Below are 18,804 nucleotides of genomic sequence, written 5' to 3' on the forward strand. Positions count from 1 at the left end.
TTGATCGTGCTCCAGCAGTGAATATTGATTTCCCAGCCATTCATCTGCTTCCAAAGGATGGATCGTTCGAAGATGTCTGTCAAAATTCGCGGAGGAGCTGTACCTCTTGCTGCAAAAAGGGCAAGACGATTTCATTGGACTCGAGAATTTGCAGTCTGCCAAGGCGGAGGCTCTTTCCTGCAGGCGGTGCAGAGTGCTCTACGAACGATTTGTCATCCAATGAGGCTCTCGCCGCCAAGCGGTTGTGCAGAGTGCTCTACAGAGTGCTCGCTGCAGAGCGCTCGCCAAGTGATTGTGAGCCTTGCGCTCGCACCTCCACCATAGCGAGGCTGATTTTGACGTCATACATCTCCAACGGAATAATGCAAACACAAACACAAGCATACAACGAGAAGAAACAACAATCACCACAATCATGCCGCCAACGATGCTCCGTTCTACCCTCTCAGCATTCGCTCTCTCTCTCTGAGCACTCGCGGATGCTATTCAGATCATGGAGAGACCATTCTCACCGCCAAATTCGATACTAATATCGGATATGCGCTCAGAGGATACACACTCTCCGACTCAGCTTCATAGCGCACAGAGCCCCGACACCAACAAGAACACAAACACCAACCCAACATAGGAATCCAATCGACACCACTGTTGGTACTACCGTCAGAGCATTCCCGAGTACGCCTAGAGCATTCATCTACGTCATTCAATTGAATCAAACCTCCAGAGTAGAATCTTCGAGTGCGCCTAGAGCATTGATCTACGTCATGTATTGGAGCAAACATTCAGCACGGCTTGGAGCACCATATGCAGCACTGGTGGGAGCGCCCGGGGGTGCTCGTACAGCACCCGAGGATGCTCGTACAGCACCCGAGGATGCTCGTATAGCACACGGGGGTGCTCTCGGAAGCATGATGAGCCCTGGAATAGCTGATTGTATTCGGTATAAGAGCACCCTTCTCCTCCTTCCAGATCGTGAGAGCTTCCTAACCATCTTCCAGCGCTACCTATCACTTCAAGCCCCTCCCTGCTATCTAAGCTTTCAAGATACCTCTTGAAAGCGCATTCAGCTCACGTTTCAAGTTTAGGCTTCAACTTGAAGTTTCAAGTTTCGTTTCAAGTTCAAGCTTTCAAGCTGCACACCTAGCGATCATATATAAGATGGTATATCCTCCTTAATCCTATTGCTTTCAGAACCATACTCATCACATATTCACTATAGCCTTCATCCTCCCCTCAGGGCACTCCAGAGCGCTCACAGAAGAAGCGAGATCGCGATCCAGACACCGACGAATCAGATAGCAAAAAACGCCGAAGGAAGGAAAGGAAGGAGAAGAAGAAGGAGAAGAAGAAGGAGAAGAAGGAGAAGAAGAAGGAGCAGAAGAAGAACGAGAAGTCCTCCCCTTCCTCGTCTCGCAAAGAGCAGAAAAGCCTCCAGCCTATCCCAGAAGAGATAGAAGAGACACCCCCGCCGCAGTCGTCGTCTTCCCGGAAGCATCCCCGAGTGGTTTCAAGCTCCCGACAGCACTCGTCACCGCCCCCTCAGCACTCGTCACCGCCCACTCGGCACTCGAGACTCTTCCCAAAAGAGTGGGAATCAGTGCAATCTGAAGCCGAGTCCGACAGCGAACGTTCCGCAGCAGGCACAGCAGCAGGCCCAGCAGGCCCAGCAACACACTCCGCAAAGCGACCAGCAGCAGGGACAGCAGCAGGCCCAGCAGCAGGCCCAAAACCCCAAGGAGGACGAGCACTTCAACGAGTCTCCAGCACTTCCCCAGAATTGGGCAGCTCGCCGCCACAACCGTCGGCCCCTGTCCGTAGAACCGTACTCCCAGTTGGTGCCCCTGCTCCAGAAGCAGTCGCCAGTGCTTCACAGAGCTCTCAATCCCGACGTCGCCGTCGGCTACCAATACCTAGTTCCCCTCCACCGGCAGAGCAGAGGCAAAGCCGCAGAGATCGTGCCCCAGAAACTCCCTCGCGTGCTCAGGTAACATACGCCAGTGCTCCAGAAGCATCATCCCCAATCTCTCAAGCCCGATACCCCGGCAGAATGACTGAGGCAAACAAAGCAAAGATGGCTTTAGGTTTGATCAACCTCCCTAAATTGTACACTAACATCCGCAACAGCCTCAAAGCGGAGATGCAGAACACCGGTTGGGTCAACAAAACCGTTTCCGGAGCAGCAGCGTTCGATGCTCTATGCCTCCATGTGTTGAACATACGCCCTCTCCGTGGTTTCCTGCCTATGTGGAACGGAGGCGATTCCGCAACCCGCAGAGCACTCGCGGACGCTTTGAAGTGGCTCATCGGTGATGTTGGGCAGAAGGAAAAGCTATCGAGGGGGCAGGGAAATCGCGAGTATAAAGAAGTTGCTGACGATAGCGATGATGATGAGGACGGTGGTCTGCCCGCCCAACGCTCTAAGAAGCGTAAACGGGACCCAGTGTCCGCAGATCTCGATAGACCTTCCATAATGGTTACGGTGGTAGACCCGGATGCTCTAGGAGCATTCTCCAGGGTTGCCCCGCCCCCTATCTATGACTGGAACCATCGACGAAATCAGAATTCGTTCATTGGAGTTCTGACCAAGATAACGTTTCCAGGGCTCTGCAATTTGATCCTGAAGCACACCCCACCCGGCAGAGCAATCAGGAGTATCTGGGGAGCACTCGATAATGTTCCACCGGCATCCAATCCTCCTGTTCGGCCGATGGAGGTGCAGATCACTGATTCGGAAGAGGTCGAGGGTTGGTTGAAGAATAGCGTTGGCAGGCCTCGGAGGATACTGGCGGTACTCCACAGAGCGGGCGCGGGTGCTAATTTGGGTGGTGCTGAAACACCGCCGCTGACACGAGCATTCCCTCATATCGAGGAAGACGATTACACCACGATCGATATTCCAGCAGAGGACTCTGATTACGAGGAGGGAAATCACCGCATAAATGCTAAAGGACTGAGGGTATATTTGCCCAGAACTGATGCCAGTAATCAAAGGCTAATCCAGACTCTTGTTAGACGTCGCGATAGACAGCAGGATGCTATCGACGACTTAGACCCCAAATACCTGAGGAAGTATCCTCTGGGTGTAGGGGTTGCTGACGCAAACTTTGCACAGGGAGTAATCTGGACGCCTGCCGGGATAGCAGCAAAGAGAGCTGCTGACGCACTCGCGGCTGCTGCTGGAGGCGGTGGTGGTGGTGGTGGTGGTGGTGGCAATCCTCCTCCGGGCGGTGGTGGTGGTGGTGGTGGTGGTGGTGGTAATCCTCCTCCGGGCGGCGGTGGTGGTGGTGGTGGTGGTGGTAATCCTCCTCCGGGCGGACCTCCTCCTCCTCCTCCTCCTCCTCCTCCTCCTCCGGGCGGACCTCCGGGCGGTGGTGGTGGTGGTGGTGGTGGTGGACCTTCTGGAGGCGGTGGTGGAGGCGGTGGTGGTGGTGGTGGTGGAGGTGGTGGGCCAGCTGGAGGCGGTGGAGGCGGTGGTGGTGGTGATGGTGGTGGGCATCATTAGTCTCCTTTGGTATAGTCTCTCACCACTCTTCCTGCGGATTTCTCACTACTAACCTTTGAAAAGCTGTACAGATTGCTCTCTGAGCACTCGCGACTGCTACTGAGATGGAGGAGGTGCGGTACGATTTTATGTTTTGGATTTCCTTTGTCTTGCGAGCATATATGAATTGATGGGTTTTTGAATAGCAGTATGGAGTGCTCTCTGAGCACTCGCGAGTGCTACTGAGATGGAGGTGCTGTACGATTTGATGTTTTGGATTTCCTTTGTCTTGCGAGCATATATCAATGGATGTGTTTTGTCGTATTAGATGAGATTAGATGAGATTAGATGAGATTAGATTAGATTAGATTATTCCGTGTCGTAATTGCATTGCTTTTATTTCAGAGTCGAGTCAAACTCCTAGATTGCTCTCAGAGCACTCGGTATTGCTTCAGAAAGTGCAAAGTGCAGTAAAACGAGTGATTACAAATGATGCGGTTGAGCGGATCCCTGCCGTAGGAGGATTAGCCGTGCAAATTCTTCTTGATTAGCGGCGCAAATTTTCTCGCCAAGAATTGATTTCTAATCAAAGATACCGCGAGTGCTCCTAGAGCACTGAGGATATTCCTGCTAGCCATCAGAATGGCTCCCACCAAGCGCTCCTCCGGTTCAGCACCTCTTGCCCCAAAGCGCCCACGACTCCCAAGACGACCTGAAGAACATGAAGATTTACTGACTGACGAGTCTGAGATACCTTGCCGACCATTGACTCCACTGCCAGCCCACACTCGGAGTAGTCAGTCGACAACCGCCCCAATAGCGCGTAAAGGGCTTCTGTGTTCTACCGACACATCCACTGGAAGAAGCAGCCCTAGAAGGGTAGAATTCCATCTCCCCGATGGCAATACTGACAGCGTTGAAGTGCAGGAGCATCAGGAGGATGTGCCAGAGGTGGAGGAAACCGCCGATACCAGCCACTCGGAGTATGATGACTCCCCAGAGAACGCCCAGGAGAGCTCTGAGGAGAACCTGGACGACCCGGAGGAGTCGGAAGAACCTCAAGCCTCCACTCAGCAGAGATCCCAGAGTACGGGGAAGAGGCCTCGTACAGTGCAGCCGACTACTGCCAGAGCACTGGGCAATGCTCGGAGGAGACCAACCGGAGCGGTAGCGGAGGTTATTGCTTCCTCCGACGTGTCGGTGGATGTGGTACAGGTTCGACTCCATCCCACCCATTAATGTTAAGGACAAAACGCTAACGATTTAGAGGGGAGCACGTCCGGGTGCAAAGGTAGTACGGAGAGCAGCTCCCACTTCGGCACCCAGCCAGAATGCATCCCAGAGAGCACCGCCAATACCCACACAGTCTAGGCCTTCTGAACCTGTTTATTATCATGATTACAGCTCTTCGACGCGCCATATCGATCTTTCCTCATTGCGCTCTCGATACGGGGAGTCCTCACCTACTTACCGCCCCTATCGTTCCTCCCCGCCTTTTGAGGGCGTTGGCGAGAGCTCTATGAGCAGTCCCCGGATTCCCTCAAGCCCTCAGGTATATTTACCAGAAGCGCAACCAAGAGTCTACGATATTGCACAGCTTTCGTCGTCTATTAGGGAAGGAAATGCTCCTATAGCAGAAAGCGAGGTTAGTAGTATTCCCGATAGCACTGACGACCGCTTTGAGAGCACTGTTAACATTCATGCGAGCAACCTATCTCAGAGATCCTTGTTACCTAGCTCGAGGAGTGCAAACGTTCTCTCAATGCAGGCTCAGAGGATTGAGAAGGAGTGCAGCACGCTAATCGGGGACCACACTCTTCTACATGAGCCTTTTCCACCTGCAGCGAGGCTTTCGGTACTGGTAGTGAACATGTGGGCAGCTGCCAGTCGCAGGGTGGGATGTGCGGTAGATCTGGACGAGGTCGTTATCAAACAGGTGAATGCCCTTGAAACGTTGACGAGTGCTCTGGAAGCGTAATTGACAACGATAGGTCAGAAGTCTACACTCCCGAGTCCGTTCGCACTTGATGCACGAGGTTAAAGGGCGCCTGGCGGATTCGACCATCTATGGGCTTGGAAAGCTCTCGAGTCCTGAGGCGAGGGCTGCTCAAGTAGAGTATCTTTTAAAGAATGATCGCTTCTTGAGCCCTGCGCAGCATTACGAGGTATGATCAATCCCTAGAGAGCACCCGGGGGTGCTAAGAGAGCACTCGGGTGTCAATGACCAGAGAGCACTCGGGTGTCAATGCTCGGAGAGCACCCGGACACCCGGAATGCTTGGAGAGCACTCGCGAACGCTGCTAACAGATACTAGACCTACCGTCTACGGTTTCTTGCGCCAGAGATTATCGACATATTGTACTATAAATACTTTGATGGGGTCAGGATGCGAGGGGTAAAAGACCCCGAGTTCCTAGAGCGGATTACCCCTACATTTATTTGCCTGATATCCACTGCAATTTGGCATGGCATTCGGGCATGGTCAACGGGAACATACGTGAAGCCTGACCATTTCCAGTCACAGAATGAGAGTGTTGTCAGTAAGCATCCCTGATCCCCTTACAGCTATAGCGAGTGCTTTGAGAGCAGTAACAGATGCTCCCAGAGCTATAGTGGATTCGCGCGCTGACATTGCACACGAGTAGAAACGTTCAACAGGATGAGCAACACATGGAAGGGGAGGAGTAGGCAGAATCAGGAGGCAACGTTGGAGGTGATCAAGGATAACCTCCGGGAGAAGGTATGCTATAGATGGGTGCTACAATGGCGGAGCGCTCTTCTGCATACGGAGGCTAACCTTGATAGATACGAGAGAAGAAGGGTATCACTATTGAGGTGATACCGGAAGATGGATTTAGCGAGGACGACGAAGCGTTAGCGGCGGATCTTGCGGCATTCCGGAATGCTCGGAGAGCACCCCCGAGTGCTCCAGGGGATATCTCCGACAACGGTGGCGGCCAGGAAGAGGTGGTTCAGGCTCAACTTCGGGGCATTGAAGCGGAAGAGGAAGGCGAGGAGGATGAAGATGAGGATCGCGAGGGAGGGGAGGAGGAAAAGGATCTGTAGGGCACCGGCGAGTGCTTTGGAGCGCAATGGCGAGTGCTTTGGAGAGCAGCGGCGAGTGCTTTGGAGAGATACCTATATACCTGTATTATATTCGATTGGCGATTTCAAGACGCTTGTAGTGTTAGTATTTAGTAATAGAATCACGGTTTTGGATGCTCTGCAAAGCAGTGCCTACTAAAGCAAAGAGTAGTATGCCTGGTAAAAACATGGCGCTGAAAGGTAAAATGCGGTGCGTCGGGCGCCGCTGGAGCAGTCGGGAGTGCTCCAGAAGCATTAGTGATATGCCCAGGAGTCGTCAGAGAGGTTCAGGAGCGGACAAAACGCTTCCTGAGGCGTCGCGAGAGCTCCAGGAGCGTCCAGGAGATAGGTAGTAGTCTCAGGCGAGAGAACATTCCGTCGAGAGAGCGTCAGGCGAGAGAGCATTGCGTCGGGGTAAGCGTATCACTGTCGGGGCGCGTTGGGAGGGCTAGTGCGCGCCAGGGCGCGCGAGTAGCCTAGTGCGCGCCAGGGCGGAATGCTAAGCGCCAGGGAGCGCCAGGAACGCTCTGCTGCTTCTCTGGAGAGGCAGTTTGTCTACCGAGCGCCCTGGGCACCTCGAGCGTCCAGAGCGTCTGGCGGAGGTTGCGGGTTTGCTGATGTAAAGAGGATAGTTTCTGGCAGGAACTGCACCGCTCCCTGGTTGAAAGGAAACCAAATTTGGACCAGAACTTGTCGGTCAAGAACGGTCTTATCTTCTACAAAAATAGATGGTATATACCCAAAGACAAGAAGCTTCAGATGGAGATACTGGCCGATACCCATGACTCTAAGGTGGCTGGTCATTTTGGCCAATTCAAGACACTAGAGCGGGTGAAAAACAACTTCTTTTGGCCCAACATGGATAAGGATGTTGAGGAATATGTCCGGAGCTGTGATAGCTGCCAGAGGAATAAGACCTCAAGACACAAGAAGTTTGGTATGCTCCAACCGTTGGAGATACCCTATCGGCCATGGACTTCCATCTCTATGGACTTCATTGTGGGATTACCGGAATCTAGTGGGTTTACAAAGATCTGGGTAATAGTGGACCGCTTTTCGAAGATGGCACACTACATCCCTCTTCCTACCCTCAATAAAACGGAAGATTTGGCTAAGCTGTTCTTGAAGGAAGTTTGGAGACTCCATGGTTTACCTGATGACATAGTCTCGGACAGAGATAGCAGGTTCATTTCTCACTTTTGGCAATCTCTCATGAGTCTCCTCAATGTGAAGCTGAAGATGTCCACATCTTTCCACCCACAAACGGACGGTCAAACAGAAAGAGTTAACCAGACCCTGGAACATTACTTGCGGAGTTATTGTTCATATCAACAGGATGACTGGGCAGAACTCTTGCCTTTGGCAGAGTATGCATATAACTCGGCGGTCTCTGAGTCTACCAAAGTATCGGCTTTCTATGCCAACTATGGTTATGAACCCAGGACCAATTGGCCGGCCCCAAAGGAAGGAGTAGAATGGAACAATCCAGCGAGCGAGGTCATGATATCTCAATGGGAATCTATCTGGCAGGCTATGAATGCCAGCTTGGGTAAAGCTAGATTAAGGATGGCCCGGTGGTATGATGCTCATACCCTGGCACCGCCTGAAATCAAGCCCGGAGATGAAGTAATGTTGGACCGGCGCAATGTGCAAACAAAGCGGCCTTTGGGAAAATTGGATCAGAAGAAGATGGGACCCTTCAAGGTCTTAGAAGCTATTGGTACCCGTGCCTACAAGCTCTCTCTTCCTCCCCAAATGGGAATCCACCCGGTCTTTCATGTCTCTCTTCTGGAACCTTACAGAGCACCGGTAGATCCTGAGAGAAGAGTTCCACCACCGGAAGCCGAAGAGATTGAAGGAGAACAGAACTGGGTTGTCCGAGAGGTAGCTGATAGCCGAGTCAATAAAAAGCGGAGATGAGTGGAATACCTAGTGCTGTGGGAAGGTTATGAAAACGAGGATGCTACGTGGGAACCTTGGGAACATCTCAAGAAGAGTGCTGAAGAAGCCCTTCGAGATTTCCATATGAGGTATCCTAAGAAACCCAAGGACAAGCGGATTGTTGGGGTGTAGATTTTTCCTTTGGGTTTTCATTTTCCTTTGTATATCACGGAGTTCCTTGTCATATAGAATGAATGGTAATAGAATGGTTATAGATCTCGGAGACCAAGATCCTGGAAGAGGGGACTGGTGTAACGGAGCCAGTTCAACTGTCTGGTGTATGAGTACACACAGGGCCCGGTTACATGCTGAGAGTTATTGTTAGAAGCCAGTTGCACGGTGATATGCAAGTACCGGCAGTGTGTAACGGGGACTGTGGGCGTAGGAACTATGAAGCCAAGGAATACAACCGAGGCGAAGACTTGGATGTAGGAAGTTCGTGGACTATGGACTATGGGGCCGAAGGGTACACCTAAGGCAAGAACGGGGACTGTGGACTATGGACTATGGATGGTTGTACCTGGTTTAGTATACCGGGTAAACCCTATGACGTAGCGCAAACCAAATAGTATTCGTGGCTGTAAAGTACAGAGGTTGCGTAAAGAGAAAAGAGAAAGAAAGAGAAACAAGAAATCACGAGACAACGCCCCCCCCTTATATATCCATACCCTATCCCAATGCTGACTCATACCCTCACATAACAGAAACAGAAAGAACATAATAGAAACTCGCTTAACAAATCCCACACACACACACTGCGCAATCCTTCCTTTACATACTCTGACACTTCGCATAACCGAAACGTATAACTGCCGTTACACAGTGTGGTTAGCTACCAGCTGTTAGAGTAACTACATTCCGGGCGCTAGGAAGGGGATCTATTCATGGGAGCAATGACTGACGAGTCTATGCCTCGCCAGTGTCTAGAAGACCGGCCAGAGTGAAGCTCTGATTGTCCGGTGATCCACCGCATCCTCTGAGCATTGTAAGTCCGCCGAAGGGCAGGGACTATGCTAGGGAAGTCTACAATAAGCGAAAGCTCTACAGCAATGATTAAGCTTACACCTGAGCGGCAGCTCATTCATGCAGGTCCTCGGTTGTGTGGCAACCAAGGCTGCAGGTGTTACAAAGGCTTTGACTAAGGGTGGTTGCCTTGGGTATCGGAAAACACCTGCTGACGCTTAGAGAAAAGCGGGGTAGCGGTGGTATTGTTTCCGGTACTGAGGGAAGGCCCACCGGAACTTAGTAAGGAGTTAGGAGCAGAGAATAGAAGCCTTCGGAGTATAAGTACTCAGGTTCATGTGAGGGATGCGTACCAGACCGCAAGAGTACACTACGCAGAGCTCAGAGTTCGGCTAACAGCTACAAAGGTAGAAGTCTCCAAGGTCTCTTCAGTCAACGTCGAGTATGAATCTCCTTGATCCGATACGGGCCCCGCGAGCTACGTTATCAACAAAGATTCACTAGAGTTAGCGTATAGGATTCGACCGTCTTCGACGTAATAGTTCAGGTAGAGTTCGAAGTCACGATAGAGTAAAGTAATTCAAAAAGTATAGTCAAATAAAGTTGTAACTCGCGTATCAACGATTTATATTGTTAAGACTCTGATTTCGCCGATGATGGTTTGGCTAGTCAGTGAATGACACAGTATTTACATCCCTCGCTTATGTCTCGAGGACCCAGTCTACTAATAATACAGAATGCACTCGGGGCATGCCCGAGACCCTGAAAAACAAGCAAGAACATTTAACTCCTAAGTCCGTAACCCAAACTCCTAAATCCACTAAAACCCCTCAACCTATTTATCCACTCTAATGCACGTTTCCCGATCGATGTTTCTTCTCCATCGGCCGTCTGGTGGATAATCGTCAGTGTCGGCTATTCGGAGGTCTCGGACGGCAAGGCTACCTACTCAGGCCTCTTCCCACATCGCTTTCCCACATAGCAGAGTCCTCTCATGCCCACAGGTACCGCCGATAGGTACTCGGTCGGCTGGCAGCTTGCGCCGATTCGCTCCGAGCGGTCCGATCTTCGATCCGATTGATTCCAGCTGTCCCTCATATATCCACCGGTACCAAAACACTCCCCTCCGGCGGTTTGACGCTCCGGAGGTTATTATTGGGGTCGAAAACGTGTTTTTTAACTAGGAAAACCGCAACTCCGCATTTGGTCGAATATTGATCGCACCGTACCTCGTAGGTGCGAACCGGAGTTGATAGTGGTGTTGCCATTAGTATTAAAGGGTATAGGGGTATCTACTAGCCTTTCTCTCACTCCGTAAATGCTTGGCATGCCCGTAACAGCTTACCCCCCTTCCAGGGTGTCACGTCTCGGGACATCTTCTGACAGACTATGGTTCCAGTAAACCTGCTCCACATATCACCCGTGGTGTCTGTGGAGGGGAAGGACTTAGCCCCGTGGGGTACCTCTATAGTCTCAGGCGTTGGTCCTTCACAGCCTTGGGGTTCCTTCGATGAAAGTCGCGGACTAGATCAAGTACGTCTTCGTTCATAACGTCCATGACTTGGTAAGTGCAGTCGCTCATCGAGTAGCCCCGCCATTTCACCAGGTATTCCACTAATCCTCTCCTGCTTTTCCTACTTCCCACAACACTTTCCACTTCGTACAGAACCTCTCCGTCTTTATCGACAACTTCGGGAGTTGGGGGACGTTGTTCACGACCTGGGATACCGCTCTGTCGGTAACGTTCCAAGAGTTCAATATGGAACACGTTATGGATTTTGACTTGCGGTGGCAGTTCCAGTTCGCAGGCTCGTTTACCGGCTAGTCGGACAATTTTGAACGGGCCGAGTTTCTTATGATCGAGTTTCTTGGTAGAGCGACGAGTCTTGATGTTGGTCGCATTGAGCATAACCATGTCTCCTTCCTTGAAGTTAGGCGGTTCGTCCCTTTTCCGATCGTAGTATTTCCCCATCTTCTCCCTGGTATCTGTTAAGCGAGCCAGAGCGGAATCATGAACTCCTCGGATGAAGTGCGCGTACAGGTCACTGGTTGGGTTGACCACTTCGGCTTCCGTCGGCTGGGTTATAACCGTAATTGGTATAGAACGGAGATTGACCCGTGGCGGTGGTAACCGAGTTGTTGTAAGCATACTCCGCCAACGGGAGTAGCTCTGCCCAATCATCTTGTTCGTAGTTGCAGAACGCTCGTAAGTAGTGCTCGAGGGTTTGGTTAACTCGCTCTGTTTGCCCATCGGTCTGAGGGTGGAAAGCCGTACTCATTCTTATCCTCACATCCAACAATTCCATAAGGGATGCCCAAAAACTTGAAGTAAACTTGGCGTCCCTGTCGGAAACTATATCGAGAGGCAGCCCATGGAGTCGCCAGATTTGACCGAGGAATATCTTCGCTAAATCCTGCGCGGTCGTTTCTGCTACCAGGGGAATGAAGAGAGACATCTTCGAGAATCTATCGACTACTACCCAGATTTGATTGTATCCCTTTGATTCCGGTAACTGTACGACAAAGTCCATTGATATCGATTGCCAGACAGAATGTGGTGTGGACAGTGGAAGAAGCGCGCCATATTTCTTGTGGCGGCTGAGTTTGTTGCGCTGGCACTCGTCACATGACCGAACGTAGTCATCAATCCACTCGTTCATTTTTGGCCAATAGAAGTTACGCGTGATGAGTTCCAGTGTCTTATCTTGTCCAAAGTGTCCTGCCACTTTCGAGTCGTGTTCTGCCTGTGCGATTCGGATCTTGATACGGTCGTCTGCCGGGATGTAGAGTCGGTTCTTATAGAAGAGTAGCCCGTCTTTCTCGGCAATATCCTTCAATTCCCCCAGCTTCTCCCCTTGCTTAACTCTCTCTCTCATTCCTACCCATATCGGGTCTCCCGATGCCGCCTGCCTGACATGATCCAGAAAATTCTTAGACCAGTCGATCACTCCCTTGGAGGCAAGCGACACCGCTGATACCACAAACTCTTCCTCCGCCAACTGCCCGGGCTTAAAGAACCTGTCTATCGGCTGTTTCCCAAGCGTGCCTCCCCCTTCAGGACGGTACTCCGGCCGTCGCGATAGTGCATCTGCCTTCCCATTTTTGGTTCCCGGGCGGTAAATAATCTTAAAGTCAAATTCCGCCAAAGACTCAGCCCACCTTGCCTGTCGTCGGTTAAGAACCTTAGTGGTAGAGAAGTACTCTAAGTTCTTGTGATCCGTATAGACGAGAACCGTTTGGCTAGGTCCTTCGAGGTAGTGACGCCATTGCTTGAAGGCTGACACAATTCCTAGCATCTCCTTATCCCAAACGTCGTAATTAAGTTCCGCTGGGTTAAGCTTTCGAGAATAAAAGGCAACAGGGTGAGTCTTTCCGTCAATAACCTGGGATAGAATTGCGGCAATAGCAAAATCACTTGCGTCCGTTTCCACGATAGTCTGGCGATCTGGAGAGAAGTGTACCAAGATCGGCGCGGACGTAAACAGGGTTTTGAGTTTTTCGAAGGCTGCTTGGGCCGTCATAGACCAGACAAAGTTCTTAGCATCACCCCTGAGACAATCGGTAATGGGTTTACAGACCCCGGAGAAATTGTGGATAAATCTTCTGTAGAAGTTGGCAAAGCCCATAAAGATCTGTACTTCCTTAACGCTGCGCGGGGCTTGCCAATTCGTAACAGACATAACCTTATCCAGTGCCATGGTGACGCCTGCTGGGGCAAGGATGTACCCGAGGAACTCGATTTCGGTGAGCTCGAAGAACGATTTCTTCGGGTTGGCGACCAGGTTGTATTCTTGTAGCCTGCTAAGTACTTTGCCGACCAGCTCCCTGTGTTCCTCTCGAGACTTGCTATATATTAGGATATCATCAAGGTATACTACTACACCTTGATCCAAGAATTCCCTCAGCGCATCATTCATCATATTCTGGAAGGTCGCCGGCGCATTTGCCAGCCCAAAAGGCATGACGAGGTACTCAAAATGCCCGTACCGCGTACGGAATGCTGTCTTCCACTCGTCGCCGTCTTTGATCCTGATGAGGTTGTAACCTTCCTTCAGGTCAATCTTCGAGAAGATAACCGCGCCTGCCACTCGATCTCGTAGTTCTTCCATAAGTGGTAACGGATACCTGTTCTTAATGGACACGCGGTTAAGTCCACGGTAGTCAACGCAAAGTTGTAAACTACCGTCCTTCTTCTTCACAAATAGAATTGGGGCTCCTGCCGGGGATTTGCTCGGCCTAATCTTTCCCAATCGCAACATTTTGTCCAGGTACTCCCGAAGCACTTTCAGTTCGACTTAGGATAGGGAGTAAACGGGTCCCCATGGGGGTTGCTTCCCTGGTTCGAGATCTATCGCATGGTCGTAGGATCGATGCGGTGGTAACTTGTCTGCTTCTGATGGTAAGAAGACTTTAAGGAACCCATGGAGCCAAGAGGGAAGAGTTTCACGGAGGTTGACCGATTCATCTTCCAAAAGGCAGATGCTACCGATGAATTGGGCCTCCGGATCGTCCAATACTCCCTCGTCCATTTCTATTTGAGGTTCCTTGTCAGTGAAGCATCGACTCTTGCAGTTCTCACCATCGTAGGAAACTTCCCCATTTGCCCCTATAACCGGCTTGTGTTCTTTCAACCACCAGTTCGGTAATATTGCGTCGATGCCAAGTGGGAGAGGGGCGATCTCGAATGACAACTGTGTTTGATGCCCCCTTGACATTATAATTAATGATTGTGTAAAGGCGTGTCCCGTGCCCTTCATAACTTCTCCCGTAAATCCAAATACCCGGGCCGGGACGTCTCGTTTCACCTTCGGGACCTCAAAACTATCAACAAAAACAGCAGACAAAACAGGACCGGTTGCACCAGTATCCAACAACACCTTACAAGGTAAACATTTTTCCGCAAAACAAAGGAACTGATTAACGATAGGTCGAGGGCCGTGAATAGGTTCCTCCAAAATCTTCTGTTTTTTCTCCGGTTGGGACGCTCTCCCTTCCTGCCTTTTTCTTTTCATATTTTTTTTATTGTTTTCCGTCAGTGATAACATAGCAATCTGGGGATACTCCTGACCTGACTCATCAGAGTCCCCTTTTAAAAATCCTCATCGAAATCCATCTCAGATTCCGATCCGCGTTCTCGCACAAACGCTTGTCCACTGGTGTACTCCGCAGCAGCCGTCGCAGCCGGCTTCTTAGCACGGTGTAACGGGGGTCCTTTCTAAGAGAAATAGATTGGTATAGAATAGAGACGGCCGTGCAAGATAGACAATCAGGTTGCAGATTATTCAAAGATACTATCGCTAGAACTCAATAATCTTTAAGGGCTCTGCTACCGATAAGAACTTGGTTTTTCTTTCTGATGAAGACTCGAGAGAATCGGACTGAAGGGCGAGAATGAACCTGAGTACTTATACTCCGAAGGCCTCTATTGTCTGCTCCTAATTCCTTTACTAAGTTCCGGTGGGCCTTCCCTCAGTACCGGAAACAATACCACCGCTACCCCGCTTTTCTCTAAGCGTCAGCAGGTGCTTCCGATACCCAAGGCAACCACCCTTAGTCAAAGCCTTTGTAACACCTGCAGCCTTGGTTGCCACACAACCGAGGACCTGCATGAATGAGCTGCCGCTCAGGTGTAAGCTTAATCATTGCTGTAGAGCTTTCGCTTATTGTAGACTTCACTAGCATAGTCCCTGCCCTTCAGGTGGACTTACAATGCTCCGAGGATACAGTGGATCACCGGACAATCAGAGCTTCACTCTGGCCGGTCTTCTAGACACTGGCAAGGCATAGACTCGTCAGTCATTGCTTCCATGAATAGATCCCCTTCCTAGCGCCCGGAATGTAGTTACTCTAACAGCTGGTAGCTAACCACACTGCCGGTACTTGCATATCACCGTGCAACTGGCTTCTAACAATAACTCTCAGCATGTAACCGGGCCCTGTGTGTACTCATACACCAGACAGTTGAAATGGCTCCGTTACACCACTCCCCTCTTCCAGGATCTTGGTCTCCGAGATCTATAACCATTCTATTACCATCCAATCTATATGACAAGAAACTCCGTGATATGCAAGGAAATGAAAACCCAAAGGAACAAATCTACATCCCAACAATCCGCTTGTCCTTGGGTTTCTTAGGATACCTCATATGGAAATCCCGAAGGGCTTCTTCAGCACTCTTCTTGAGATGCTCCCAAGGTTCCCATGTAGCATCCTCGTTCTCATAACCTTCCCACAGCACTAGATATTCCACTCGTCTTCTCTTCTTATTGACCCGGCTATCAGCTACCTCTCGGACAACCCAGTTCTGTTCTCCCTCAACCTCTTCGGGTTCCGGTGGGGGAACTCTTCTCTCAGGATCTTCCGGTGCTCTGTAGGGTTCTAGGAGAGAGACATGAAAGACCGGGTGGATTCCCATCTGGGGGGGAAGAGAGAGCTTGTAGGCACGGGTACCAATAGCTTCTAAGACCTTAAAGGGTCCCATCTTCTTCTGATCCAGTTTTCCCAAAGGCCGCTTTGTTTGCACATTGCGCCGGTCCAACATAACTTCATCTCCGGGCTTGATTTCAGGTGGTGCCAGGGCATGAGCATCATACCACCGGGCCATCCTTAATCTAGCTTTACCCAGGCTGGCGTTCATAGCCTGCCAGATAGATTCCCATTGAGATATCATGACCTCGCTCGCTGGATTGTTCCATTGTACTCCTTCCTTTGGGGCCGGCCAGTTGGTCCTGGGTTCGTATCCATAGTTGGCATAAAAAGCCGATACTTTGGTAGACTCAGAGACCGCCGAGTTATATGCATACTCTGCCAAAGGCAACAGCTCTGCCCAGTCATCCTGTTGATATGAACAATAACTCCGCAAGTAATGTTCCAGGGTCTGGTTAACTCTTTCTGTTTGACCGTCCGTTTGGGGGTGGAAAGATGTGGACATCTTCAGCTTCACATTGAGGAGGCTCATGAGAGATTGCCAAAAGTGAGAGATGAACCTGCTATCTCTGTCCGAGACTATGTCATCAGGTAAACCATGGAGTCTCCAAACTTCCTTCAAGAACAACTTAGCCAAATCTTCCGTTTTATTGAGGGTAGGAAGAGGGATGTAGTGTGCCATTTTCGAAAAACGGTCCACTATTACCCAGATCTTTGTAAACCCACTAGATTCCGGTAATCCCACAATGAAGTCCATAGAGATGGAAGTCCATGGCCGATAGGGTATCTCCAACGGTTGGAGCATACCAAACTTCTTGTGTCTTGAGGTCTTATTCCTCTGGCAGCTGTCACAGCTCCGGACATATTCCTCAACATCCTTATCCATGTTGGGCCAAAAGAAGTTGTTTTTCACCCGCTCAAGTGTCTTAAATTGGCCAAAATGACCAGCCACCTTAGAGTCATGGGTATCGGACAGTATTTCCATCTGAAGCTTCTTATCTTTGGGTATATACCATCTATTCTTGTAGAAGAGGAGGCCGTTCTTGACCGACAAGTTCTGGTCCAAATTTGGTTTCCTTTCAACCAGGGAGCGGTGCAATTCCTGCCAGAAACTATCCTCTTTAGCAGCCGCATATAGGCGCTCCAAGAATGTATTCTGCAATTGATTCACCCTGACAGCCGCTAGCTTTGCAGGATCCAAAACCAATTGACCTGGCCTAAAAAAGATCTGTGGCTCCGGCTGCAGAGTTTCACCTCCCTCTCCAAGGCGGTGATCCCAGCGCCTAGATAGCACATCAGTCTTGCCATTCTTTTCCCCCGGTCTGTAGACAACTTTGAAATTGTAGCCTGCGAGGTCTTCAGACCATCTAGCTTGCCGCCTAGTGAGAACCTTGGTAGAATTAAAGTACTCCAAGTTCTTGTGGTCTGTAAAAACCGTGATTTCTTGCTCACAAGATTTGAGCATGTGTTCCCATTCCCGGAAAGAGGCTACAATAGCTCCCATTTCCTTATCATGAATGTCATAGTTGATCTCAGCAGGGGAGAACTTCTTAGAATAGAATGCCACCGGATGTAGCTTCCCATCATCCCCATACTGAGAGAGCACCGCTCCCTTGGCAAAATCACTGGCATCTGTCTCAACCACCGTTCTCCTACTAGGGTCAAAATGAAGGAGGATTGGAGCGCTTGTGAACAGCCTTTTGAGTTCTTCAAAGGCCTGCTCATGTGCTGCCGTCCAATACCATTTCTTATCTTTTTGTAGGAGGTCAGTTAATGGCTTGCAAACCTTACTGAAGCCTTCAATGAAGCGGCGATAGAAGTTTGCAAATCCGAGGAATGCCTGTACTGCCTTGATATTCTCAGGGACCGGCCATTCCTTAACTGCCTCCACCTTGTCTTCTGACATAGATACTCCTTCTTCCGAGATGTGATAGCCTAGGTATTCTACTTCTCGGACATGGAAGGATGTCTTACTGATCGAGGCACAGAGCTTAGCTTCCCTAAGCTTCTGTAGTACCTTCTTGACCAATAGCTCATGTTCTTTCTCAGTCTCCGAGTAGATGAGGATGTCGTCGATATAGACAACCACTCCTTCATCCAGTAGTTCCTTTAGCACATCATTGATCATTGCCTGGAAGGCGGAGGGAGCGTTGCATAGACCAAACGGCATCACATTATACTGATACAGTCCATAGCGGGTTCTGAAAGCGGTTTTCCACTCATCACCTTCTGCTATCCTGATCAAATTGAAGCCGTTCTTCAGGTCTATCTTTGTGAAGATCTTGGCCTTGAACAACCTGTCTCTGAGCTCACTCATGATAGGCAGCGGGTACTTGTCCTTGACAGTGACCTTGTTCAATCCTCTATAGTCCACACAAATCCGCAATGTCCCATCCTTCTTAGGAATGAACAGTATGGGCGCCGCAGCAGGGCTATTAGATCTAGAGATCTTTCCTGAAGACAATTCTTTGTCCAGGTACTCTCGGAGGGCCTTCAACTCTGGAGCGGAACATGGGTACAGCGGGCCAAATGGGGGAGCGGTGCCAGGCAAGAGTTTTATTTTCAAATCATTATGGGAATGCGGCGGCATTTCCTCAATCTTCTCTTGACTGAACACATCAGCCCAATCCCGGTATAGGTGGTGTATTTTCTCAGCAATATCACCTCCGTCCTCATCATGCCATACTGAACCAACCAATTGATAGACTGTCTCTTCTTCTTCCAACATTTGATATGGAGAGATCAGTTCAATCTTGGTGGCCGCTGGGAGACAATTCTGCTTGCAGTAGTCACTTCTCCAGCTCATGGTGTTGAGTTCCCAATTGATGTCCGGATTATGTTTCCTAGCCCAACTAATTGGCAGGTAACCGGTCATTCCTTCCTCCAGTGTAGCCACCTCCCATCGGAGT

At 50.3% G+C, this 18,804-nt stretch overlaps 3 protein-coding genes across 3 annotated transcripts; 2 read left to right on the forward strand and 1 right to left on the reverse strand.

Annotated features, from left to right (window-relative positions):
• Positions 1-4,123: 4,123 nt before the first annotated feature.
• On the forward strand, positions 4,124-6,547 carry H6S33_012514 (uncharacterized protein; the record flags this gene model as incomplete). The annotated part of the gene is made up of 6 exons (XM_044843873.1): positions 4,124-4,696; positions 4,749-5,417; positions 5,473-5,646; positions 5,796-6,021; positions 6,127-6,221; positions 6,287-6,547. The coding sequence occupies 6 exons, from the start codon at positions 4,124-4,126 to the stop codon at positions 6,545-6,547; spliced, it is 1,998 nt and encodes a 665-aa protein (XP_044695163.1).
• A 514-nt stretch (positions 6,548-7,061) lies between these two features.
• On the forward strand, positions 7,062-8,638 carry H6S33_012515 (uncharacterized protein; the record flags this gene model as incomplete). Its single annotated transcript, XM_044843874.1, has 3 exons — positions 7,062-7,114; positions 7,198-8,449; positions 8,525-8,638. The coding sequence occupies 3 exons, from the start codon at positions 7,062-7,064 to the stop codon at positions 8,636-8,638; spliced, it is 1,419 nt and encodes a 472-aa protein (XP_044695164.1).
• Positions 8,639-13,764: 5,126 nt separating this feature from the next.
• On the reverse strand, positions 13,765-14,481 carry H6S33_012516 (uncharacterized protein; the record flags this gene model as incomplete). The annotated part of the gene is made up of 1 exon (XM_044843875.1): positions 13,765-14,481. The coding sequence occupies one exon, from the start codon at positions 14,479-14,481 to the stop codon at positions 13,765-13,767; it is 717 nt and encodes a 238-aa protein (XP_044695165.1).
• Positions 14,482-18,804: the final 4,323 nt, after the last annotated feature.

The sequence above is a fragment of the Morchella sextelata genome, assembly GCF_020137385.1.
Source record: "Morchella sextelata strain SCLS chromosome Unknown scls_8, whole genome shotgun sequence".
NCBI lineage: Eukaryota > Fungi > Ascomycota > Pezizomycetes > Pezizales > Morchellaceae > Morchella > Morchella sextelata.